We start from the raw sequence: 26,261 nt of genomic DNA on the forward strand, positions 1-26,261 counted from the left end.
TTGTGCCTGGCATTGAAGTCAACTTAATTTCATTTTCAGCAATTGCTACTTCAGGTTTCAGAGTGATTTTTGATGGCTACAGATGCCTAGTTTATGATCTTCGTGATGACAATGCCATAGTTCTCACTGGCACTTTACAAAAAGGGCTTTATCACCTTGATCATCATTCATCTGCACTTTCTATTGAAGCATTAGCTATTTCAAATTCACAGCTTGCTGAAACTCATCTTTGGCATGAGAGAATGGGATGATGTATCTCAGACTCACACATTTTCCAAACATGTGTGTGAGGGTTGTCTTTTGGGTACGATGCATCGATTTCCTTTTCAAAAGAATTGTCCAAAACTCTCATAAAGGAAATTGCAGCTAGTACACAGTGATGTCTGTGGCCCAATGAGGCATTGGGGGGTATAAGTATTTCATGACTCTCATTGATGATTTCACAAGATATTGCTGGGTATATCCTTTAAAGGCCAAATCTAAAGTTTTCTTATGCTTTCAGAGATGGCTGAATATGGTTGAGAATGAATCAGGATGCAAGCTTGTCACCCTCAACATAGATAGGGGGGGAGAGTATATGTCAAAGGAGTTTGATGCATTTTTGTCTTCATGGGCATTATTCACTCATGCACTACTCCTTACACTCCTCAGCAGAATCCTGTTTCTGAAAGGAAAAACTGGTCCACAATGGAGATGGCCAGATGCATGCTTAAGGCCAAGTCTTTGCCCAATAAATTTTGGCTTGATGCAGTAATGTGTGCCAACTATGTGCTGAATAGATCACCTACACGGGTATTGAAGACTATTACACCTTATGAAGCATGGAAAGGCAGGAAGCCTTCACTTTCACACATGAGAGTGTTTGGGTCTCTTGCATATGTTCATGTACCATCTCAGCTGAGACATAAGCTTGATGACAAGGCAATCAAATGCATATTTATTGGTTACAGCCAGGAGAGCAGAGGGTATCGGTTATATCAACCAAATATTGGGAAGATTATTGTCAGTAGAGATGTAATCTTTGCTGAACATTCAGCTTCTCCTCTTGTGGACTGCAAAGCAAAGCCAGATGTTGACATGTTTGATGCCTTTGAATCTTGGTTACCTCTGCCATCATCAGAAGAGGATTTTGATCTGCAACATGAGCCTCCTGCAGGCCCTCCACTAAGCAATAATCAGCCACAACCTCATGCTGATTTGCAGGTTTCTCTTCCGGCACAAAATGATCCCACTACTCATGATGCAGTCATTGAAGAAAGAGCTGTCAATAGACAGCAAAGGCAAGTTCCCAGATGGCTTCTTGATACATTGAGGGACAGCAAACAAGATCAGCCTTTTGCTGCCCGGACAAGATCAGGGAATAGACAGCATGGTCACTTTCTTGAGTTTGCACTCCTTGCTACAGCTTGCAATGAAGAGCCTCTGTGCCATAAAGATGCTTTTGAGAGCAAAGAGTGGATGGATGCAATGAGAGCTGAGTTACAATCTATTGCCAAAAATGACACATGGGAATTAGTGGATCTCCCTCCCGGCAAGCATGCCATTGGAATGTGGTGGGTCTACAAATTAAAAAGGAAATCTGATGGCAACATAGATCGATACAAAGCTCGTCTTGTTGCAAAAGGGTATGCCCAACAACAAGGCATTGACTTTGAGGAGACATTTGCTCCCACATCCAGGTTTACTACCGTTAGATGTGTCATTGCCATTGCAGCCCATCATCATTGGCAAGTGCACCAACTTGACATCAAGACTGCTTTTCTTCAAGGGGATCTGCAGGAAGAAGTCTATGTCACACAACCTCCTGGCTTTGAGGTTGTTAATTCTGAAAATAAGGTATGCCGGCTTAGAAAAGCCCTTTATGGTTTGAAGTAGGCACCCAGGGCATGGTATGCCAAAATTCATGCACACTTACTATCCCCTGGTTTTCAGAGTAGTCCCACAAAACCCACTCTTTATGTCCATAGGAGTGGATCTGATTTTTTAGTGCTAATTTTATATGTGGATGATATGCTCATCACGGGCCCAGATACTTAGCAAATTGCAGCTTTCAAGGCTGATTTGCATCCTTGATCGTTTTCAGTTTGAGGATTGCAAGCCAATCTCTACTTTAGTGGACCTTGGCTTCAAATTCTCAACTCATGATGGGAGCCCACCATGCGATATCACTCTTTATCAGCAGGCTGTTGGATGCCTTATTTATTTATGTCACTCCAGACCTGACTTGCAGTATGAAGTATCTCAGCTCAGCAGATTCATGCACATGCCCGGTTCACAGCATTGGCAGGCAGTGAAGAGAGTCTTCAGATATCTTAGAGGCACTCAGGATCTAGCCCTCTTCTATGGTGATCAGGGTTCACTTACCATGCATGCTTACACGGATAGTGATTGGGCAGGATGTTCCGACACCAGAATGTCACATACTGGCAATTGTTTTTTGCTTGGCAATTCATGTATCTCTTGGCTCAGCAAGAAGCAACCAACAACTGCCACGTCTAGCTGTGAGGCTGAGTACAGGGCAGCTTTCACCGCTACAGTAGAGTGTGTTTGGCTTCGACAGTTACTTATAGATCTTAGTATTCGCCAGACATCCTCCACTATTGTCTACACTGACAGCCATAGTGCTTTGGCCATTGCGCGTAACCCAGTGTTTCATGCGCGTACCAAGCATATTGAAGTTCACTATCATTATGTTCGGGAGCGTTGTCAGCAGGAGACATAGAGTTGTCCTATCTTCCCACTGAGGACAACATAGCAGATATGTTTTGCAAAGGCACTTCTTGTCCCAAGTTCGAAGTCTTTCGACAAGCTTTACACTTGGTTCCCTTTGTTACATGATCTGACATCCCTTGTACATTCATAGGTGGCTATATCCTTTTGGATGAACATGTGCCACCATGGCTAGAAAATACCAGGTTTTTTGAGACGTTTCCAGAGTACTTCAGCCCATCCCATGGAGGGGGGTTTGTAGGCCATCCTCTGGTGGTTCTAGTGATGCCCTATAGGCCATGGTATGTGCCTTGTAGGCATAAATACACTTATAGTGTTAGTGTCTTTTAGGCCACATAGGACACTTAGTCCTATGTGACACCTAGGACACTTAGTCCTAGGTGTAGGTATTTGTACCTTGTATTCTTTAGTGTTGGATAATCCAAGTTTGACGTGACGGGTGTTCTTCTACGACCTTTTGCTATCTACACTCTTTCCTCTTTCGTACGCTTCATCAAGCTCGAGGTACTGTGTCAAAGGCTTTGCGGAAATCCACAAAGCGGCAATATACTCTCTCCTTCCGTGATCTGGCCTCCTCAACGACACTCCTGAGTGTGAGTATGTGATCCATAGTCCCATGGTCTCGCCTGAAACCAGCCTGACCCTCTGCTCTGAGCTCTCTCATCTCTGCGAATAGGCTGACCGATGCATCCAATACAGCTGCATAGATCTTGGACATCACATGTCCAATCATGATAGTCCTATAGTTACTCGGGTCCATGGGATCCCCTGCCTTGTGGATGGGGGTGATGGTGTTGAGTGTCCAAGTGCGGGGGAAGCCAAGGCAAACAACGTCATTGAATAGCTTTGCTAGGATCGGGGCTAACGTGTCGATCCCATATGTGATAAACTTAGTGCATAGCCCCTTGTGATCCTTAGCTTCGGCCATTGTGCAGTTTCAATGTCGCGTCCTTGACTCCCCCTCTGGTGAACAACGTGCAAGTGGTGGGGCGAGGTGTGTGTATGAGATCTGGAGTGGGCTGGTGTGGGACATCATAAAGATGGTGTGCATATGTGTGCCAAACTCTCGTGTGGGTGAGGGGTGATGGAGACCTACGCTCAAGGAATCTCTGCAAAAAATCCTTAGAGTTGTTGCTGTACAAGATGCGCAGCAGCATCTCCTCATTTCGACAAAGAAATGCCTGCTACTTTCGACGTACGAGACGTCGGTACTTGCGTACCGTGTCTGGTGTGTTCATTCCGCATCGTACCAGTTGTTGCAGGGTACAGAACCAAGAGGTGGTGGTCTAGTGGACTGTGTGGTGTGGGGAAAGATTTGGAGGGCAGCCCCGTGGAGTGTGTGACTAATTAGGGCAGCACGGTCCACACTTCCTCGTACAAAAGCTTGAAGGTGGGTATGTGATCGATGTAGGTTAGGAGTCTGTTTAGGCGTCTAGAGTAGGCCAGTGAGAGGCTGTGATCAAAGTGTATGTCGTGGTAGGTGTTGTGCTTCCTATGTGGTGTGTGTGGTGTGGCTAAGCGTGGGGTGGTGATAGTGAAGAATAGGTATGTGTGATCAGCTCCTGGAGGGAGTGGTGCTACGGTGAAGTCGGTGATACATGAAGTGAAGGTAGGGGATCCCATGATGTAATCTACTACAGTAGTGCCACCCCCCCCCCCTCCCCCCCCGGTGTGGGAAGCAAGTAAAACCACTTGAGGAGGGCCATAGGTCAAGCCCGTTGTAGATGATGAGATCATGCATCCTGCCTAGATCAAGGAGCGCTATGGTGTAACAGGCCCGTGTCGGTTTGATGAGGTCCTAGTCATACCTAGGTCCATGTCTGGTAGCATGATAGAGTCGTCTCAGAAGTCCAGGAGTGGTGCCTGGCGCGTGCTCGTCCTGGCGTTGAGAGAGAGAGAGATGTGAGATGATATGATTGTATTAAAGTCCACTTGAGACCCTTTAGGATCTATGGGACTGGTTACTACTATTAAATAATACCTTCAGTGAAAAAAAACTTTCCAAAACTTGCTACGTTGTGATTACTTGCGTGATTACTTACGCTAGTACTTTGCTGGGTGTCCCAAGACTTCTTTAGGTATCTCCCTAGCTTTTTGGCTGGTTGTTCCAACAGATTTTTTTAGGGGTCTCTATTGTCATTGTATTTCTCTCTGATGTGTGCATAGGCTCGACATTGTAGGAGCACGTACTGTTCATTTTCTGCCTCCTTTGTGGGGCAGATTTTGCAGATTCTTTCCTCTCTTGGGATCCTGGCTCTTGTCCATCTTCCCTCTCCACCTCTAGGTCATGTGAGCTGGTCCCTATTTTGCAGATTAAATGCCTCTTGTATCTTCCTTGTGGTATTTTGCATTTCATAGCTGTCCATTGGAGCCCCCTTCAGGGGGGGAAGGGGGGCGGGGCGGGAAGGGGGGGCTGGCGCCCCCTCCAGGGGGAAGGGGCGCGGTGTCTACTCCCACCTTTGGGTGCTGATGATTTTGGTGGGGTGTGTCCTTGCTATGTGTAAGGATATTATGGGTTTCAACCTTGTGGGTGAATGCCATAGGGTTAAAACTGCAGTGTTTGTTTTGCTCTCAGAGGATGAGTTTGGGCATGTTCCTGGTTCATCCAGATAGATATTTTTCTTAGCAATACATCAGCCTGGATCTTGCCTTTATAAACCATAAAGCCGTGAGCTTGTATGCCATATTGATGTCATGAATCTTCTTTTAGAGTTTAATAAACTTGTTCAAGTAATCTTGAATGATTCTGCCCCCTTTTTGTAACTCATGCCACACTACTTGGGCTAATTAATCCTCCACAGCTGGCACATAGTATCATGTAAAAGAGTTTTTAATTCTTTCCAAAATTTGGGTTGCTGCCCAGTCTTTCTAAATGAGCTGTATAGCTCCTTTGTCTCGATGAAGAAATGCATGGTTGAGCCTGTTATCGTAAGAGAATGGCAGTAGAGTTGAGATTTTTGTTGATAAGTCAACAAGGAAAGGCCAAAGTCCATGTGATATAGTTTGCCAAAAAGCTGATGTTGCATCATGCATGCAAAAGCAAGATGTTCCAGGCTACAAATCTGTCAATTCTAAGAACCATTGTCTTATTTATTTTTCTTATGATCAGGCAAATTTATAGTCTGCATTGCATTTGAGTTTCGACAGGGTTAACCCTATGTCAAAACAAGGAGCTTGCACGGATTGTATGGACGTGTTTCCTAATCAATCATTCATACATGAATGGTGACTTTTGGGGTTGTTGAAAAGCAACCGTAATTTTCACAATTTTCCTCTTTTTTGGGAAAATTTTTTATTCGTTTTAATGCTGACTGTACGGACCCCCATACAAAAAGTGTGCAGTAGCTTGGGACTATGTGCTGTCTTGAATTGCTGGCTTTGAAACCAAAGTTCAACCCCTTGTACGTTCATATACACAAACAAAGTTGGCATGGCTATTGACCACCTAGCCAGCGACTAGAGGCTAGAACAGCCTGGAAGACAGCCTTCCACAGATACAATGGTTGTGGACCTAGAAAGGGTTGCTCATCCCAGTCCTAGCAGTCACAGATTCCAGAAGTGTTACATTGGTGTGGGAAATGGAGGGATAGAGTGAGAGTAATCATGGGCAGGGGCAAAGTCAGTGGGCTGCAAGTTTGAAATGTAACGATGAGAGGAGTTGCTAGCAGGGCGCAGGTTAACCGTTAATCTTTCATCTGTTTAGTAACTCTTTTGCACAAAATTTATGAATATGGTCATTCCTTTTCGAAACCTAGATTTCTAATCCTGTTTTCACATTGTGGTTTTGATGGAAGACCTCATTTCTACTACTTAATTTATTCTCTTGTCGTTGCAATAATATCTGGTGTGTGTGCATGTGCAAGCATTACATTTGGATTTGGGTGATGTTACCAGTTTCGTGAGAAAGGTCATACACTCCCAGTTCAATATCTAGATGGAAATGATAGAGAACTTATCAAGCTTGCTACAAAAGGGGGTTAGTGTTCATTATTGAGTCATTCTTTTGTCAAAGTTAAAATTTCCTGGTTGTCTCTCAATTCTTTACTTCTTTCATGTCAGTTTTGCTATATGCTTCAGTTCTGATGTTTCGCTTTTTCACATCTGACTTCAATTTCAGTGGTGAAGCTGTTCAATGCGGTGAGTTGTTAGAAGACTGACTTGCTCTGTTTATATTTCATTTAAGTTACACAACTGAATTCTTATAAAGTTGAATTGGTGCTGTACAAGGCTTATTTTCAAAACGACGTTGAGAAAGATTCAGTGTATGTGCAATCTTCTTGTAGGTAAGCAAAGCCCAGAATGTCCAAGCAGCAGCTAAAGCATTTAAGGATTCAGAACTCAAGGGTATTTTTCCATTATGCGAAGTGGAGATGTTAAAGCAGTTCTACTTAAAGATCTTTCAGCTCTGCCCTAGTAGACTCTGGTCGTGTTAGAGTTTGGGAGGGTTGACGGTTAAGAGTATATTGTGTATTTCTTGTATAGTTGAGTATGGTTTAAGGACAAATTTTACTTCTTGTGTGTGCATGTTGATAGCAATCTCTCTACTTGGGTTACTGGACTTATTTATCATACATTGTGTTGTAGAGGTGGCAAAGCAGAGTAAGTCAACCTTTCTGGCAGCACTGCAAGATGCTAATGGAATGGAGACACAGACCAGGAGCGTGCAGCACAGTGGTAGGCTGCCAAATTCAGTGAAGGTCGGTTTTTTTGGTTTCCTTTCCTGGAGGTGGGGCGGAATGACCATATTATGTATCTAGCATTGAATTTGCAAGACGAGAGTGTTTGCACTCTCCTGGTGTTGAAAGTGGTGGCCTTGTGGTTGTCTCACATAACTATTTGAACTAGTGCACAAACTAAAGTCATGATCAAGGCACCCCTTGTGGCTATTTGCTGCTTACTACTGCTCTATGATCCAACGACTTCATCACACCTGGTTGCAGCAGAATCTGCAAAGATGATGAAAGAGAGAGTCAACTGCTGATTGAGACTGTCCTGAGGTGGAGATGCCTTATAGACACGGATGTGGCCTAGAGATGCACCCTGAAGGACAAGATTCTCAACCCAAGAGAGACTTTCCTTTGGGAAGGTGCTGTCCTGTGGTAGTTGTATCATAAATCTAATAAGATCACATAACTACTATTAACTTCTTCTGAGGTTCATCAGATAAAGTGATGATCAAGGGGCTATGCAGACTGTCGCTTCTCTTTTCTAAATATATCATAACATCTTCCTCTTGCCTAGAATAAAAAATGAAAGAGAACATAGTTAGAATCTAAATTAATTGTTCTGAAGGGGGAATATTTATAAAGGCAGGATGTGAATGTTGAAAAGTAGTTTAACATGTAGTCCTAGCTGAATAAGAACGTCCAAAGAGAAGACCAAAATGTTTAATAAAGATGCACTCACTATGTGGACAGCGAGGTGTTTCCCACTCGTGTTGGAACCGAGGCCACAAACTTTGTCCTGATCTGCTGCTCACTTCTCCTGGTGTGCACCTCTGAATGAGGTCTTCACTTCCCATGGGAGGGGCCCAAACTCTCCGTTTGTCAGCACCCTTCACGAGATCAACTTCAAAACCCTTAGATCCTACTCATGATGTGCACAAATACATAGAAATGTAAATAACGCTCAGACCTGGAATAGACAGCAACATATGGCCACCAATGACTGAATAAGAATGTCCAAGGAGAGGATTTACAAAAGGCGCTCTCACAAACCACACTGCGTGAACAGAAGGGTGCTGCCCAATAGTGCGGGAATTGAGGCTACAAACTGTTGCCATAATCTGCTGCTAATATTCTGGTGCGCACCTCTCAATGAGGTGTTCGGTGGCTATTGGAGGAGCCCAAAGCTCTCCGTCTATCGGCACCCTTTCTGTCCTATGTGATCTGCTCACTGGTTGAGCTCTTCACAATGGCTAAGGGCCGCAGGATCTGCTGCTGCCTTTGCTTCACCCTGCTGGTACCCTTGGTTCCATCTTCTCTTGTACCTGGAAGAACATCTGAGGGCTGGACCAATGAATGAATTCTCTGTATGGTGCTGCTACCTAGGTCTGCTTGGTGTAGTGCCTCTGATGAGCAATCCTGAGTGGCTGAACTGCATTCTGCAAGTGTTGGATGGAATGACCATGTGCTGCCGCATGACATGCTCCCATAGACTGGCCGACCAAGTCTGTAACAGGCTGACTAGCTTGCTGTGCTGGCCGACCCAATCTGCAAACTGGCTGACCAAGGCAGTCTTGGGGGTCTGAAAAAACCCGCTCAGGCCTGTGTTGGAATAGGGTTGGTCACCTCCCCATCTGTAAGCCCCCATATGAGGATAGCAGGGGGGGGCTGAACCATAGGATGGCATGGCTGCCACATGGGCCGGAGTGGCATGCGGGCAGCATGATCACAGGAAAACAACAAAAGATGGGGCTGCCACATGGGCAGCACATGGAATGCCATGTGGGCAGCACAAAGCGCATGTACGTGGCTGAGATAAAGAGGACCTGCACAGGGCAGTTGATGTCAGCATCAATGCGGAATGACTGCGCAGGCGGGAGCAGGGTGCCCACGTGGCAGCTGATGTCAGCAGGTGTATGGAACCAGTACGGAACAGTACGCATGCATATTGCAGGCTGTACGGAGGGTTTGGAGAGGAACCACCTGGCTGGAACAGAGGGGGATCTGTAGGAGTCGATTGCACCTATTTGGAGAGGGTTTTGGGCCAGCAAATAGGCCTGAAACAGGTCCGGTTTTAGGGCTGCATAGCCTGGGCCATTGACTGGATGCCATGTGGCCTGGTGGGGCTTGAAAGGGCTGTCTCCAGTCGGATTTCCCACAGACTGGTGTATGGCTCTTTGGGTTGGCCAATAGGCCCCTACCAGGTCAGCTGACTTGGGGGCATCCAGCCCGTATAAAACGGAGGCATCATTCATAAGCAAACTCCTTGGGCCTTCATCCAGGAGGACAAAGAGGGGCAGAAGAGTTGCAGACAGAGCTTGGAAGGAAGCTGCCCACCTAGGCTGATATCAAGGGCAGCAAGGTGGAGAGATCATGGCACGGAGACTAAGTCTACAGAAGTTCAATGAGGATCATGTGGGCTGAGGGATCTAGAGGTGCCAAGGAGATAGTAGGACAACTTTTGTTAAGGATAGAGGACCACAGTTTGGTGGGACTTTGGACCTCTCTTTTGTATTGTGCCCATTTTGGGACGGAAATATACCTTTTGTTGGTGCTATATCTCTCTTGGATCATTGTCTATTTACTTAGGGCCCCCCCTGGAAGGGGGGGGGGGGGGGGGCAGCCATTATTTCTGGTCCCTAGTGTGGCGCTCTGTTCTCTCTCTCTCTCTCTCTCTCTCCCCTCCCCCCCTCCCCCTCGATTGTGATCAAAGTTCCAGCTTCGTCGTTAAGTTTTTTTTGCTGTACTGAATTTCCAGTCAGTATTGGAAGTCGTTCTTGAGGTGTTAAGTGCTCAGATTTGTTGCGAATTGAATATTGAAGCTGTGTTTTAGTTCGGGAAGCGTTTCAGTGGTATCAGAGCGTGGAATCATCATCTTCCGTTTCGATGAGTTAAGAGATTTGCTGCTGCAATCTAGAGAAAGGACCTCCTTAATGAAGTTTCAATGCTAGCATTCAGTTGCAACTCATGACTTGTACGCTGGCGGAACAGACTAGCTAAGTATTAAAAATGGCAGCGGAAGATGCAAACAAACTGAAATTATAGAGCCATACAGAGAACACTAGAGATAACAAAATGTGCCACAACTGATCTGCTGTAACTCAGCCCTTGAACCAGGGCAGCAACTGAAATACAAGATATCTTGAATAAGATAAGAAAACAGGAGCTGCAGGAGAGGCTGAACTGAAGCAGAGGAAAGAGAGCACAAGGAGGCTGCAGTAGAGGCTAAGCTGAAACAGCAGAAGGGGGGTACAAGAAAGCTGCAGCCTGAGAGCACGGAGGCAGGAAAAGCCTGAAGCGAAGAGGCAGGGGCCTGGAGTGAAGAGGCTAGAGGAGCCTGAACTGAGGAGGCAAGAGCCTAGAGAAGAGGAGGCTGAAGGAGCCTGGGTGAAGAGGCAGGAACCTTGGAACAAGGGAACTGTAGAGGCCTGGAGCGAGGAGGCAAGAGCCCTGAAGAGGCAAGATCTGCTGCGGGAGTGTGGGCAGCCAACTGAGCAGCTGAGAGGGGGCTCTGAGGGGATGGTCAGGAGCAGGCTGTGTACTTGGGCCTTGAGGAGCTGCAAGGAGTAGTGAGGGAAGTGAAGGGAAGGAGTCCCTTTTATAGGGCATGCCAGGGGGGAGTCGGCCAGATTGCCTAGACCGACCAGCCTGGTCGGTCAGCCAACTGGGCCGACCAGCTGGTCGGCCAAAGCCTGGCTGGTCGGCCAGCCTACCCCCTCTGGCCCCCCTTGCTGCGTGGGAGCTGGTCGGCCAGCCACCCCTGGAGATGCCTATTCTCAACACTAAGGAGATGTGATCAGCCCCAGTTTGTTGGCAGGATTCACCTAGGCCAAGCCGCCCAATCAGTTTTGTGTTGCTCGCCACCAAAAGCAAGAGGATTCCAAGTTGTTGCCATCCCTGAATTCTGGTGCTTTGATGTGGCAGCTATTGCTTTGTTAGTGCATCATAGTGGACTCTGCTGCCAGTACAGATGTTCTCTCTCTTAAAATGCCAAGTGGATGGTTGAGGCTTTATCCTCCGCCAGTAATCTTGCAACCTTGAGATTAGGCAAGCTACGTTTGTGATATGGAGATAGAGCGACACCATGATATTATGTCAGAGTTTTGGGGCAAGAATCCCTTTTATATCACCCACATACCGGAAAATTTAGCATGGTTCGACTCATGGAATCTAGCATTTTCGACGATGTTATGGACATTTAAGGCTAAGTATCTCTTTCATGTTTATAAAGTTTGCTTTATGTTTATATGCAACCCTTGTATAGCAATGGAAGGAGAAGATCATATTGTTTTCTTGAGTTTTTTTCAGGAAGACACTCCTTATGAATGAGAAGCTTATGGAGCCTGATATGCTAGTGTTTTACAGATACATATAGTGATCATTGGCCTAGAGTTTTTGCGATTCTATGGCTCCCTTTATTTGGGACTTGATGGTCGTCCATACTCACAATAGCCTTGGCCACTCTTATAGAGAAGAGCATCATGCTTTATGGAATACAGCTGATATGGACAAGCTGAAAGACGAATTTCAGCTAAAGAAGTTGAGGGGAAACAAAAAACCCCTAGAAGAGATAGCCAGTTTTATTCAAGAACCATTCCGTAAGGGAGATGTTAAGGCACAAGTAGAATATGCATCTTTTGGAAGTACTAATGGGTTTTCACCCTCCCAGCATAATAACATGAGGCAGGACTTATTTAAAAAGAAACAATTAACTCCACAAGAAAGAAAAAGGGGCATGGATTTGCTAAGAGGCATGAATTTGCCAAAAAGAAGGGCATGGATTTGCCAAGAAAGAACAGACTGTGTACAACACAGAGAAGAAAGAGCTCAGAGACAAGGTTATCAGCAAGTACCTTGTGAAGCTTAAGAAATACTTGGCTCTTGATGCCAAATAGGGTGGATGAGGAGTTTTTCTCGAAGTATTTACAAGAATATTTTTAGTTGAGGACAACTGATTAAAAGTCGCGGATGTCACGAAATTGTACTCTTCCAAGAAATAAAGAGTTTTGGCTTCGGTTAGAGAATGTTGACTTTGGTCAACAAGAGAAAGTTGTTTATGTGCATATTAAGGACACCCCAAAGGACTAGGATTAGTCCAAAGAATTAGAATGCATGCATTAACTAACCTTTAATAGGTTAAATTGTATTGGATATTATGGTAGGACCTTGGAGAGTGCAAAAAGGTGGGGAAAAGCACAAAAAGCAGGGTCCCACAAGAGAGAAACAGAGATGGAGCGCCCAATTTTGGGAAGGAAGCACACGGCAAGGGGTTGAGCAGCCCCACAAGGCTAAATGCAAGAAAATTGCGTATTTTGAGATGAAAGCTATTGCTTTTCAGGAAAAGTTTGCCTATTTTGGCTAAAAGTGGGTTGCAAGCCCCAACTTTTTGGGGAAAGAACAGCTTTTTGGTTGCGTGCCTAGCTTATAGATTAGAGAGCAATCTTTCTCTTTGTATGGATGGAGAATCCAAGTTGTATTAGATTCGTGCTCTCTCGTGAGTAAACTTTGTAACCATTTTTCTATTGCAATAAAGACCTTTGGGGGGGAGTGTGGCACCCTGTTCTCTCTCTCTCTCTCTCTCTCTCTCTCTCTCACATCACTGTTGGACGAGGGACACAGAGATCGTACACGACGTGACAGGTGAGCAAAGCGCACACGATCGAGGTTCGACCTATTTCAGCTCTCCTCAGGGGATATCGACCGAGGTGAGGCGTCACCCTTGACATAGCCCATCGGATCCAGAGATCGAGGAGACCACGCCCTCCACCACCACGGGAGACAGCTCGACAGATGCAGATACGTGAGCTCTTTGCATCTCATCAGAGAGCCACTATGGAGCCTGGATACGTGGAGCTGGTTCATGTACTTGGGACTCTAGCTCTGAGCACTTGATATTGTCATGCCACCCTCATGCTATTTTGCTATTCTGTAGCACTCAGCAAGGGCCTTAGTGAGCCCTTTGCCTTGGTCCACAGTGGTCTTTATGGTAATGATAAGAGATAATGCTTTCGTGTCCATCCTCATCAGGGTTAGCTTGTGTTATTACCTAACTCGCGGCATCCACTTGATCCTTGGATTTTTCTTCTTCGCCCATGGTGACCTACCAAATCTTCTTAGCCACCATGTGGCTCCTTATCTTCACCTTCTAGGCCGGGTGGTTACTCCCCTCCAATTTGCCATTTTCCTCAACTTGGGTAACGGCATCCGTGAAGCCATCGGATCCTGAAAGAAACTAAAAAGTAAATTGACGAATTGCCCACTTACGTCACCTTTTTCTTTCTTCAAGTACACCCTCTGAGTTGACTTTGTGGGTCCTTGGAGCTCATCCACGTTTCTCATCTCTTACACCTCTAAATCGTGAATTGGCTTTATACCATGTTGGAAAATATGTGCGCATGTACTTCCAGCTCGAGTCCTAGATTTTGGTGTTGAGCTGGTGAGATCGCCTGATGTAGCTCAATCCTGTATACGCTTTGTCCATGTATCTTGTAGGCCGGGGATACCTCATCAATGTGGAAGGCATGGCCCCCCTTTGTCAACTAGACCGCCATGCCCCAAGTGGAGTCCCACTAAATCCTTTGCATCCGAGCCACAATCTGTAGGGATCCCTACTAGATCCTATGAGAGCTAGGGAATCTCCATAAGCAATGCGGGATTGTCTCCGGAACGCCGTCTGTGCAACGATGGCATTGCCTATTCTTTCACATTTACTTCAGCCAAGGGCTTATGACTAAATCCCCGTGGGCAACCAACCAGAAGAAGTAAGAAATCTTTGTGGCCATAGGCTGGACCATAATCGCTAGATCTGGTCTCCTGGGGCACTTGTTGCTTAGCCCAGTGTCTCTCTCGAAGGATGCCTCCACCTAGAGCCGTGTTTGTTGAGGCTCTCTCTGTTGTGTCTATTGAGTTGGGGGGGGGGCAGAAGGGCGTCCTGTACTCTAGGACAGTCATGCGCGAGGTGTCCCATCTGTCTACACTGTAGGCTCTGTCCAGGTAACCTTGAGAACTCGATCCTCTGTGGAAGCTTGTCCCTTCAAAGGTCTCAAGGTAGATCTCTTCTGGACTTTGGACAACCAGTTAGAGTCTAGGAACCTTCATCTGCTACGACCGAGGCTACTGTGTCTGGCGGAGACTCTAGTACTGTGTCAAAGGTCCAACCAATGGAGGGAAGGATGGCCCTGTACTCCCTTGGGAGCATCGGGAATCGGAGCTTCACTGGAAAGCAAGCACGTGCTAAGTCGTGTCCATATCCTCCACCGTGAAGCGGTGGTACCAAGGAAGAGATACACTAAGTGTGGGCCAAGGAAAATAGGACTCCGCTCCACGAGTGTCAGGGTGGTGTTTGGAGAGCACAAGTGGAGAAGAAAAACACCTCCCCCATAAATAGTGACTTTTGGGATGTGTCCCCCTCTAGGGCTCGGCTTAGTTGTAACCAATCTCGTATTTGACTCCTCGAGGGCATGAGTCCAACAATTCCGCTCATGAGAGCTCCTCTTGCCAGACCAAGGGTCACCACCAAGGTTTGATTCCCAAAAGACCACACACTAGTGCTGCACTGCCAAGAAAGGAGAGGAAAAAGGGTGGCAAGGAGGGAAGCAGGAACCTCCTGAAAGGTGGGTGGAAAAATCCAGCAAAAAAGGGGGCTTGCAGCAAGGAATCGAGGGCGCTGGCCTTACACAAACCTTGAAGCCCATGCAAAAACCTCGGCCTGCTAAGAAAGCTGCAACCTGTGGGGGGCTAGACTGCAAGAGCAGCTCAAAAACGAGCTACCAAGGGGTGCCACTTAAGACCTTGAGCATGGAAATGATAGCACAAGAGGCTGAAAGGAGAGCCCTGAACAAGGCCACCATGATGTGGAAACCTTTGCTGAAAGCCTCCTTCCAAGCTGTACAACGGCTGGCACTCTTTACAAGGCAAGAGAGAGAGAGTCATGGGTTGGACACCGGATGCCCCCTACTGATTGGTCTTTACATCAAATGGATGTAAAGAATGCCTTCTTGCATGGTGATTTGCAAGAAGAGGTCTATATGGAGCAAGCAGGGCGAAAGAGAGTCAGGGGGGGGGAGGGGGGGCTAGGGGGAATGAGAGGGGGAAGAGAAGAGGAAGGGAGCAAGAGAGTGAGAGTCAGAGAGAGACACACTAGTGTGGGTGTGAAGTGAAGTGTGAGCCACACCACAAACTCACTTATGTTTTATTAGGATTAGGTTTACCCTATGACTGTCTTAAGACAGTCATAGGTGTCCTATCTTTAATTCTTTTAATTAAGGGTAGGCAATGTGCCTTTACCCCAACAACCTCCCACCTAAAGGCCAATGTGCCTAAAGGGGAGAAAAGAATAAAAATTACAGCAATATACAGTTACTGTATACTAGACCATAAAGTAAGAATGGTCTCATCCTAATCCCATGATGTGGCGGCAATGTGCAAACCGCTCTGTAGGCAAGCTCTTAGTGAGCAAATCTGCAGGATTATCATCAGTATGTACTTTCACAAGCTCAAGACGCTTGTCTTCCAGTACCTCCCTGATGAAATGATATTTCACTTCTATGTGCTTGGTCTTCTGATGAAAGACCGGATTCTTTGCCAACATGATAGCACTCTGACTATCACAATGCAAAACTGGCATGTCACCTGTAATGCCCAAATCTCCCACCAGCCGAGTAAGCCATATTGCTTCCTTGCAAGCCTCAGTGGCTGCAACATATTCAGCTTCTGTGGTTGACAGTGCAACGCATTTCTGCAACCGAGACACCCATGATATAGCACCTCCTGCAAATGTGAAAATATAACCGGTAGTAGACTTCCGGTTATCTGCATTCCCTGCATAGTCTGAATCTGTAAAACCATGCACCAATGCATCCTTCCTACCATAGCATATGCACAAGTCTTTGGTACCTTTGAGATACCTCAAGACACCTTTCACTGCTTCGCAATGCCGCTTGCCTGGATTTGCCATATACCTGCTGATGACTCCCACCGCAAAAGCAATATCCGGACGAGTGGCAACCATGGCATACATCAAAGATCCAACTGCAGATGCATACGGAACCTTGGCCATTTCAGCCTTATCATCATCTGATCTGGGGCTGTCCTTACTGCTGAGTTTTAAATGTGGAGGCAACGGGGTACTAATGGACTTCCCCCCCTCCATTTTAAACCTCTGCAGTACTTTGTCAATATACTCTTTCTGTGACAAAAACAAAAGTCCCTTGGACCTGTCACGAGTAATACGCATGCCAAGAATATGATTTGCATCACCCAAGTCTTTCATGTCAAAAGACTTATGCAGTTGTTTCTTCAAAGCACTAATCTCATGCTGAGATTTACTGGCAATAAGCATGTCATCCACATATAGAATGAGTAGCATCAAACTGCCATCCTTTGCCCGTTTGGTGTATAAGCAATGATCGGTCTCACACCGATGATACCCTTGGGACTGCATGAAGGCATCAAACTTTTTGTACCATTCTCTTGGTGCCTGCTTGAGTCCATACAAGCTCCTTTTGAGCTTACACACAAGCTGCTCTTTCCCTTTAACAGCATATCCCTCTGGCTGACTCATATAGATCTCATCATGAAGGTCTCCGTGAAGAAAAGCTGTCTTCACATCCATCTGACATAAATCCATGTCATCATGAGCAACAAGAGCTAACACTGCTCTCAAAGTAGTCATCTTGACTACAGGGGAAAAAATCTCATCAAAGTCAATGCCCTTCTCCTGCTTAAATCCCTTGGCAACCAATCTGGCCTTATACCGAGGTAAAGCATTTGAATCCACTTTGACTTTGTAAACCCACTTGCATGGCAAAACCTTTCTGCCTGCAGGTAACTGCACCAAGTCCCATGTATCATTCTGAAGTAGGGAGTCCATTTCTGAGTGCATGGCTTTCTCCCACTTCTTTTTCTCTGCTCTTCCCATAGCTTCCTTGAAGCTGGAAGGCTCACCACAATCTGTCAGCATGATAAAATCAGCCACATTATTGGCTCCTGGAACAAACCTGGCAGGAGGCCGTTGTGCACGGGAGCTCCTCCTAACAAAATGTTCCGGATTAGGCTGATGTCCAGCCTGTTCTTCATGCATGACAGGTGGCTGTACCACCATATCTGGCTGTGCTACAGCTCCATCTGCTGGCATATCCAGTGGTACATCATTGGCAAAATTATTTGGCTGATTTCCAGCCTGTATACCCTCTTGAACAGGGTGATCTGCAGCAGGCTGCTGCTGCATATAAATGGGCATTCTTTGCTGTCCAACATCATCATAAATAACCCTCCTGTATTCCACAGGTTGCACGGGTTCCTTGTGTACACTATCTTCTTTAAAGATGACATCATTGCTGCGTATAATCTTCCGTTTAACGGGATCCCATAACCTGTACCCCATTTCACCTTCGTCACCATATCCCATAAAGATGCATCTGATAGACTTTGGATCCAGTTTGGTGCGTAGATCTTTGCGTACATGAGCAAAGCACTCGCAGCCAAATACCCGTAAGTGCTTATATGAGGGTGGCTTGCCAGACCACACCTCCTTTGGCACTTTCAACTCCAAAGCCTTATTTGGTGACCTGTTAATAATGTGAACTGCTGTTTGCACGGCTTCTGCCCAAAAGCCATGGGGTAATGCAGCATAAGACAACATACATCGAACCTTCTCCTGAATAGTTCGATTCATCCGCTCACTTGCACCATTTTGAGATGCATTATGAGGGGCTGTGAGTTCCTGTTTGATGCCCTTAGCTTGGCAAAACTGCACAAAAGCATGTGACACATACTCACCCCCATTATCGGATCTGAGGCATTTCAGCCTACGACCTGTCCGATTTTCAACCTGAGCGACAAACCTCTTGAAAGCATCTAGGGCATCTCCCTTATGCTTCAAGAAATAGACCCACACCTTACGTGTGGCATCATCAATGAAAGTAATAAAATATTTGGCACCCCCTAGTGATAACTGTGGCATCTCACACAAATCAGTGTGCACTAGATCAAGTGGTGCTCTATTCTGGGGAGATCTCCTCTTATGAGGAGTCACAGAATGCTTGCCAAAAATACAGTGATCACAAGTAGGCAAATCTGAAAAAGAGAGAGGCGGCAGATAACCCAAACGTGACAGTTCTTGCATTCCTTTAACAGACATGTGTCCCAACCGGCTATGCCACAATGAAACCTTTGGCAGCTCGGTTATGGCAACAACATGATTACCCACACTGGAAACATAAAGAGGGTACAAGGTATCACTCTTAAAACCCTCAGCCACTACAGTCTGGCCATCAGTAATCACCCATTTGGAATCCCCAAATGTGGTGTGGTAACCACTGTCATCTAATAAGCCAGTGCTAATCAGATTTTTCTTGATTTGCGGCACATGGCGAACACCATCAAGCATAAATGACTGTCCATCAGGAAATACTATCTGTATACTGCCAATCCCTGCAATGTGACATGCATAGTTGTTCCCAAGATGAACAACTCCATGAGTACCTGTGTAGGAAGTAAACCACTGCCTATGAGGTGTAACATGAAAAGAAGCACCTGAATCCAAGAGCCAGGTGTGCATGTCATGGCCATCAATAACCAAAGCATGTGCTATTACAGCAGAAGAGCATAAAACATCATGTATGTCACTGTCACTGTCCTCTGCTGCAACATTCACTGCATCCAAGTCATCTGCCTTGGCCTTGCCTTTGCCTTTGCTTGCATTTCCTGCATCCTTTGTTTCAGCCTTCTTGGCTTTCTGATCCCGTATGAACTTGAAGCACTTCGACTTCACATGTCCCTTCTTGCCACAATAAAAGCATTCAATGTCCTTTTTGCCACGGGACTGACTACGGGATTTGGACTTACTAGCAGATCTCCCCTTCTGCTGAGTCCTGCCTCTGTCCTGTACCTGCAAAGCACTTGAAGACTTGCTGCCCGCATTATTCTTCCTGCTCATCTCCTCCATAAGAAGAGAGCTCTCTACATCAGCATAAATAAGAGTGGCATTTGAGTTTGACAGGGTGGTCTTGAAAGTGTCCCAACTCTCAGGAAGAGTACACAACAAGAAAGTAGCCTTGAACTCCTCATCAAGGTTCAACCCCTGTGCAATCAGCTGTGTAAAGATAGCATTGAACTCACTCAAGTGTGAGGTCATAGCTGTACCTTCCTTCATGCGAAGATCAACCAGCTTCTTCAGCCAATAAACCTTACTGGCTGAGCTCTTTTGGGCATATAATTCCTCTAGTCTTTGCCATAGACCATAAGAGGTCTTTTCAGCCTGTACATTGAACACAAGAGTGTCTGAAATAGTAAGCATGATAGCTGCCCTCGCGGACAAATCAAGCTCTTCCCAGTCATCAGCTGCCATATCAGATGGCTTGACACCCTTTACCCTTATGGGCTTAGCAATCTTCTTTAACAGAAGAACATTCAAGCACTGTTCTGCCCATAATGCATAGTTATGTGCTCCTTCCAGTTTCTTTATGTTCAGAATTGAAGAATCACCTCCTCCTGATGCCATATCAGATGAGGAAAGTACCTGACTCCCTGGAAGTAAAAAAAGACTGAATAAAAGTTCTGATTTCTCAGAAAAGCCTGCTCTATTCAAGAGCCAGAAGCACTCTCAAAGGTGCTGTTTTTACTGTCAGTAAAATCTGCAGCAAAACAGTAAATGTCCCTGCAAATACTGTACCTTCTGACAAACTGTTCTGAGCTCAAAGAGGCATAAAAAACAGTAATTTCAGACTGCTGCTGCTGCTCAACAAGAGCTTAACAGTGCATAATTATCTGACAAAACCACCAACACTGTTGTAAACACTGCTGTACTGACTGTACTGATCACTTCTCCCACCTCAGATGAGGTATGTCACTGACTCAAATTGCAGAAACCACTTGACAAACACCCCAAAAACAGGAAATGACCCTTCAGCCTGTCACAAAACCTGCAACAGTAAATGGGATAAATCCCAAGCAATCACCCTTATACCAAGGGGAGAAAATGCATCTGAAGATCTCTGTTGGTAACCCAAATGCTATCAAACAAAGTCTGGGCAAAAGCCCCTTGATCTGACCCCTGAATCAAGTGGAGAACACCTCAACACTGAGGTAGCATGCAATATGAAATCTCTCTGACACTTGTACCTGACAATGTGTAATGCATAGGCTGCCCCTGTGTACTCAGTAACAACACAACTCACAACGTACAGACACCAAGAAGAAAATCTTTTGAGCACTGTCAACGATGGGCAGTTAGGGACCGAGTAAACTCGATGCGCCCTGACCAAGCGTGGCTCAACTGAGATTTTCAAAGTGCGTACAAAGAATGTGACCTGCAACAAATGTCACCAAATGCACTGCGGAAATAAAGCAAATGTGTGCTCCCTGGCTACACACTGCCTCAAGGCATATACTGCAAACACATCCAGGCAAAAGCCCTTTGATAAGATCACCCAAAACTGAGAATTTCACTCAGTAAATGCATAGAAACTCCTGCTGTACTGCTGTCCTTCTTGCAGCACGCGCTTCCCCCCCAAAAAAAAAAATTTTGCAGCAAAAAGAAATCCTGCTGTTTCTGTACCCTGCTGGTTCGACGCCAACTTAGTGTACCTGCAGACGGACTGTAGTCCGTACCTGGCTGTGAAGGACTATCGTCCGTACCTGTGTACGGCTGTTCGTACGGCTGTACGGACAGTCCGTACAGATGATGTAGGAGCTGCTGTAAAACACAGCAGCTATGCTGCTGTACTGCAGCAGGCTGGCGAAAACCCACGCCCTCGTCAAGGACCTGCAAAAGGTGCAGTATGCGCCGAAATGCGCCCGCGACCACGCCTTGCTGCTGTTGTCCAAAATCACCCGCGACAAACTGCGCCGCCTGCGATGCACACACCCGCGACCACCGTATCCTTTTCAAAAAAACGCCGCCGTACGGCTCTGCGCCCTGGTCCGTACAGTCGTACGGACGACGTACGGCAGTACGGAACTGTCCGTACGTCCGTACGGTATGGGTGAGGTTGAGGGAGAGTGAGAGACAGCTCGATGGCTCTGATACCAGTTGAGAGGGGGAAGAGAAGAGGAAGGGAGCAAGAGAGTGAGAGTCAGAGAGAGACACACTAGTGTGGGTGTGAAGTGAAGTGTGAGCCACACCACAAACTCACTTATGTTTTATTAGGATTAGGTTTACCCTATGACTGTCTTAAGACAGTCATAGGTGTCCTATCTTTAATTCTTTTAATTAAGGGTAGGCAATGTGCCTTTACCCCAACAGGGAAAGTATAGAGGGAATGGCTAAGGCGGGTGGAGGAAGGGAGTAGCGAACAGGCTGGGATTCGCTCTAGCATGGTTTCCTTTCCATCCCACTTTTGCCTTCTCTCTCAGTCCCTTCCTTTTGCCTTTCCCCCGTCAGCCTTCACCCTTTTTTCTTTTCTTTGCTGGCAGGAGCAGCTCTTGTTTCAATTTTGGGGATTGTAACCTTGGTGGTGATCTGTTTTGGTCTGGCTTTAGGCAGTGCTTTTTTTTTTTTTTTTGGGAGACCCCCCTTGAAAAAGGGTAGCCTAAGTGGGCTATCCACTGTCCCAACCCTCGAGAAATAGTAGCCTAAAATGGGTGACCTTGCCCTAATTTTTGATGGAGAAAATTAGCCATAACTTCATAAATTGCTTGTTTTCATAAGCATATGCCATAGAGTTATTAGATGGTGCAGCAAATACAATATTCATGTAAACCATGCCTTGTTATTTAATTTGATATATAACATGACCCCAATGGGATTTGACAATCAAAAGATATTTTTCGGGAATCAATACATATTTTTCCTCTTTTTTTTTGAGTGCCATGGTTGCCCAATGTTTTGCCCCAAACACAAAGGAGTGCCTAATTTTCTAAAATTTGCCCCCCCCACCCACCCCCCCAAAAAACAAAAAAAACTAGCTAGAGGGGCTCTCAAGGTAACATGTGTCAAGATTTCTAGTGACACTACTCTCAAGGTTTCCGAATGAATATCGTCCCTTTTGTCTCCCATCGAAACTTGCTTCGGAACCGTGTTGGAGTCCTTGCCTACTACAGCCTTGGTTCTTACAGATGATAGTATTTCCTAGCTCAAGGTGATTCAGAGTTCCTAGAGTCCTTGCCCAAGCAGATTTTTCTAGAGACCGTAGATGAGGGCGAGTTTAGGCGTAGGGTCTAAGCAATTGCCTTAGGTGCAGACAGATGGATCACCTGTTGTGAGCATGTCCTTGTAGTGCAGGTCACATTTCCACCCAACCACGGCCTTGCTTAGGACAACATCAGGAGAGTTGAAAGGATAGACCTCCTCGGTCCGTCAGACAATAGCATGAGTCGTAGACCCTTGGGTTGAGCCATCCAAGGGGGTTTGGACTTGTGTGGGCCACAAGAAGTCACTCAAGAGAGCTATGAAGAACCGAAGATGTCGTGCGTGCCACAATAGCAGGTGAGCACGAGGCTCCCTCCCCACCCAACAGTAGCAGACAGAGCGGGCCTCCTCAAGACGACCTTCGACACCTGAGAGAGAGGTCTTATTTATCCCCCAATGCCTTAGGGTTCCTAAACTGAGGAGATTACCTTAGGGAGGTGGAAGAGAGGCGGCCCCTTGGTTCCCCCCATTACCATCATCCATCCGTCCCCTCCTCCACCTCCAAATCCCCCCCCCCTTCCACCCCCACTGTCCTTTGCCTAGCCACCTTTCATCTCTCCCCCCCCCAAAAAAAACAAAGCCGCCGCCGCCACCTCCCACTGCTTTAATAGTGCATCACATGATCACCCTCACCACCCGCCTCCTAGTTATCCTTTCCTCTCACCCTCCTCCCCCTCTCGTAGCTTTGACTTCCCTTTCCCCTCTCCTTGCTTCTCCCGCCTCACAACATCCATCCTTGCCTTGCCTTTGCACTTTGTGGCTAGATCGGCTTCCTTGTTACAGCCCCACCCGCCCCTTAACTCGACCAGGGTACGACTACCAAAGTGTCGGCGCAAGAGACTCCCCCGTTTTTCTCTTGGTCCATGAGGCCAAAGCCTCACATTCTATTGGAGCAGTTGGGAGCCCTTTCCGTGCTTTCTAGGGCTTTAATTTCGCAATCACAGGAGAGTAGTACTGGACACACCTTCTCTTCGAGTTAATGATGCAGGATCAGATGTTCCACAAAGGAGTGGTTGGACAAGCAGGGGAAGGTTCACCCATGGTCATACTACCTTTTTATCTTGCTTTCTCGAGAGATAGATGAGGCTTGGGCTTAGTAGTTGTTTGATCTGTGTGGGATCCAAGGAGCAGCTCCGAGAGGTCATACTCTAGCCATTGAACCATTGCCCAGCAGGCTCGGAGTGGAGACCTATTCTTCATGTAGTGGGAGGTAAGGCTGCCTCAAAAAATTGCTTTATTTGTTGTTTATAGCATTTGCTGTCTTGCTCATTTATTTCATGAGGAAGTCATCTGAAAAGGTACACGAAGGCTCTATATATAATTGTTTTATAAGATCTAATTGTTTCCGGTGAAACTTGTTGTATAGTTAGAGTAGATGCTGGTCTTTTAGATGGAAGAACCTCATTTGAAAGTTACATGTTTCTTCTTTGCACACAAGTTTCTTCAGTCATGGCGGATGTGAGGTGATTTGTCAGTGCATTGATGCTGTCCCGAACGTGTGTGCACTTTCCCACAAGACATAAGATCTATTTTTCCTTGTCGGCACACAGTATTCAAACTGCTATCGTGCAAGTTGACATAGCATTAGTAGATATATTCCTGACAGGTAACTAAGGCATAAAGCAGATAGCTCACCTGAAAACAGTTAACTTTTACTTTTAAAAATGACACTGAAAGCTGAACAAAGGCTCTCGTTGGAGTGGGTGTGGGTAGAGGGGTGTGGTGAGTGGGCAAGTTTCTCTTCTTCTGCTTCTTCTTTTTGTTTTTTTTTTGGAGAGGGGGGATATATTTTGATGCGGGTGCGTGTGGTGTCATTAGAGTCTGATTTAATTTATGGTCTGCTTGGAAAAGTTTGAGTTTTTTCCAAAAATGTAAGCAAAGAATTGTGATATCTTCAAATTGGCAATAATTATTGTTCAAGATAATGGCCTGTATGTTGAGTGTTTTTTAAAACTCCAGGACGATCTTCTAGCTTTTGTCCCGCTTGCATGATTGATGTAAAGAGTTCGATTATCCTTGTCATCAATCAGATTGCAAGCTGAGTCACAAGAAATGTCCAAATACCTAACTTTCTAGTTTTTTCTCCAGGAAGAGGTGACTGGATATCAGTTAGCAGGCTGGCCTGCTCTACAAGATACTTTCATGCTTGGCAAATCCAGGCTTAAAGACTGGGACAAGAAAGAAGTAATTGTTAATCCTGACTTGTCAAGTTGATAATTCTGATAAACTGGAGTTTTATCAGTTGCTTATATGATCATCATTCCTTGTCTCAGGATGCAGAGGCTGATTGGCAAAGTGCAGAAACCAGTGCTGATGGGAGTTTCAGTCAATAGAAACCATTTTTTGATGGAATTTATATTTCATATCGAACTGCAAAAGAGTACAAAGCTGGGTAATGTTAACGATGGCATACCTGCCTTTGAAAGTGTCTACTTATGGTCAATTCGCTAGTGGCCATGTGCAGTTATCCTTACACGTAAAGCTTTAATCGCAGAAAAATGAAAGTTCGGCCATGCTGAGCTGTGTAAACACATACTGTGTATACATAAAGAATATCTTTATGTATCATAATTACACTTTCTGTGTTTGTTATCTTCTTCCCATTGAGGTTAGACACGACTTTTAAAATCCAAAGTTACTATTGCATAGCCTAGGTGGACTGCTTTGAGTGTTGCCTGAAGCATCTCAACAATGTGAAAGCTTGTCTTCCCCATTGTCATGGCCTTTTGATGGATCCCTGAGTAGCTAGTAATTCATCAAACCAATAATTTTCCTTTCCAAAAGTGTACTGACATTTGTTAGAAATAGCGGGAAACAAAGAATTTATTTAGTATTTTGTAACATGCATTGACTTTCTTAATTCCAAAGCATGAATCTTCAACAATATTCACATATATGAGGCATCTTGAATAATCGAAGATCTACATTTGGAAGGAGAGTTGTGTTTGCAACACGAGGCTACCATACCCATGCAAGGCTCTACCATATTGTGATCGGCTCCATATGAAATTGATGTGATTTTCAGATGAGTGAGTTATGATGTGTAAGGTTCTCATGACATGACTTGCGAGGTTGGGATCGGTTTTACGAAAGGGTCAGTCTTTACAAGGTGTCACCTATTGTGGCTCTTTTGGAGCCGTTTGCCTTTTCTTTGTAGCATATCTAGTTTCAGGTGTACTCTTTTTATTACAAATAATCAAAACAATCTCATCCTTGATGTTGACTTGGATCATGTATATTACTGGGTGTACTTGTCCAATTTGGCTTGATCATCTTTGGATGTGCGATTGTGTCTAGAATATCCTGTGGCAAAGATGCTTAGATGAATGGCATATATAAAGTAGAGTTACGGGAAACGGGGAAACGGAAACGGAAACGTTTTGAGAATTTTGAGAGGGGGTGAAACGGAAAAATGCCACGTCATCAAGGGGGTTTACAAAAGGGGGTTTAGAGTAATGCATACACACATTTAGAGTGCTCTACCTTCAAAAAAAGTGCACAATAAGCTATAGCTCTACCTAGTACCATTAATATTGATTGTAACTTTGAACTTTGGAGATTCAAGTTTCATTGTTCAACCAGTTACCAATCACACAATGCAAATTTCAATTATGCAAGGTGGGGTAATTTATAAATCCCATAACAAGTTACAAAATGGAAAAATGATTCATGATTCATGATATTTAAGAAACTAATCATGATTCATAAATGGTAATTCAGCTTTCAAAGCCCAAATG

At 45.5% G+C, this 26,261-nt stretch overlaps 1 protein-coding gene across 1 annotated transcript in view; it reads left to right on the forward strand.

Moving 5' to 3' along the window:
* The window catches only part of LOC147882818 (Rrp15p protein), a 38,901-nt gene extending 13,779 nt beyond the window's left edge, over window positions 1–25,122 (forward strand). Inside the window, exons 3-8 of the mRNA XM_087401151.1 lie at window positions 6,625–6,706; window positions 6,848–6,867; window positions 7,014–7,074; window positions 7,315–7,427; window positions 24,613–24,708; window positions 24,798–25,122. Coding sequence (XP_087257277.1) covers window positions 6,625–6,706; window positions 6,848–6,867; window positions 7,014–7,074; window positions 7,315–7,427; window positions 24,613–24,708; window positions 24,798–24,857 — 432 coding nt within the window. The 3' untranslated portion in view covers window positions 24,858–25,122. The remainder of the gene's footprint in view (window positions 1–6,624; window positions 6,707–6,847; window positions 6,868–7,013; window positions 7,075–7,314; window positions 7,428–24,612; window positions 24,709–24,797) is intronic.
* Window positions 25,123–26,261: the final 1,139 nt, after the last annotated feature.

This window comes from Dipteris shenzhenensis, chromosome 29 (assembly GCF_047967505.1).
Source record: "Dipteris shenzhenensis isolate YYH24624 ecotype China chromosome 29, Dip_SZ_1.0, whole genome shotgun sequence".
Lineage (NCBI taxonomy): Eukaryota > Viridiplantae > Streptophyta > Polypodiopsida > Gleicheniales > Dipteridaceae > Dipteris > Dipteris shenzhenensis.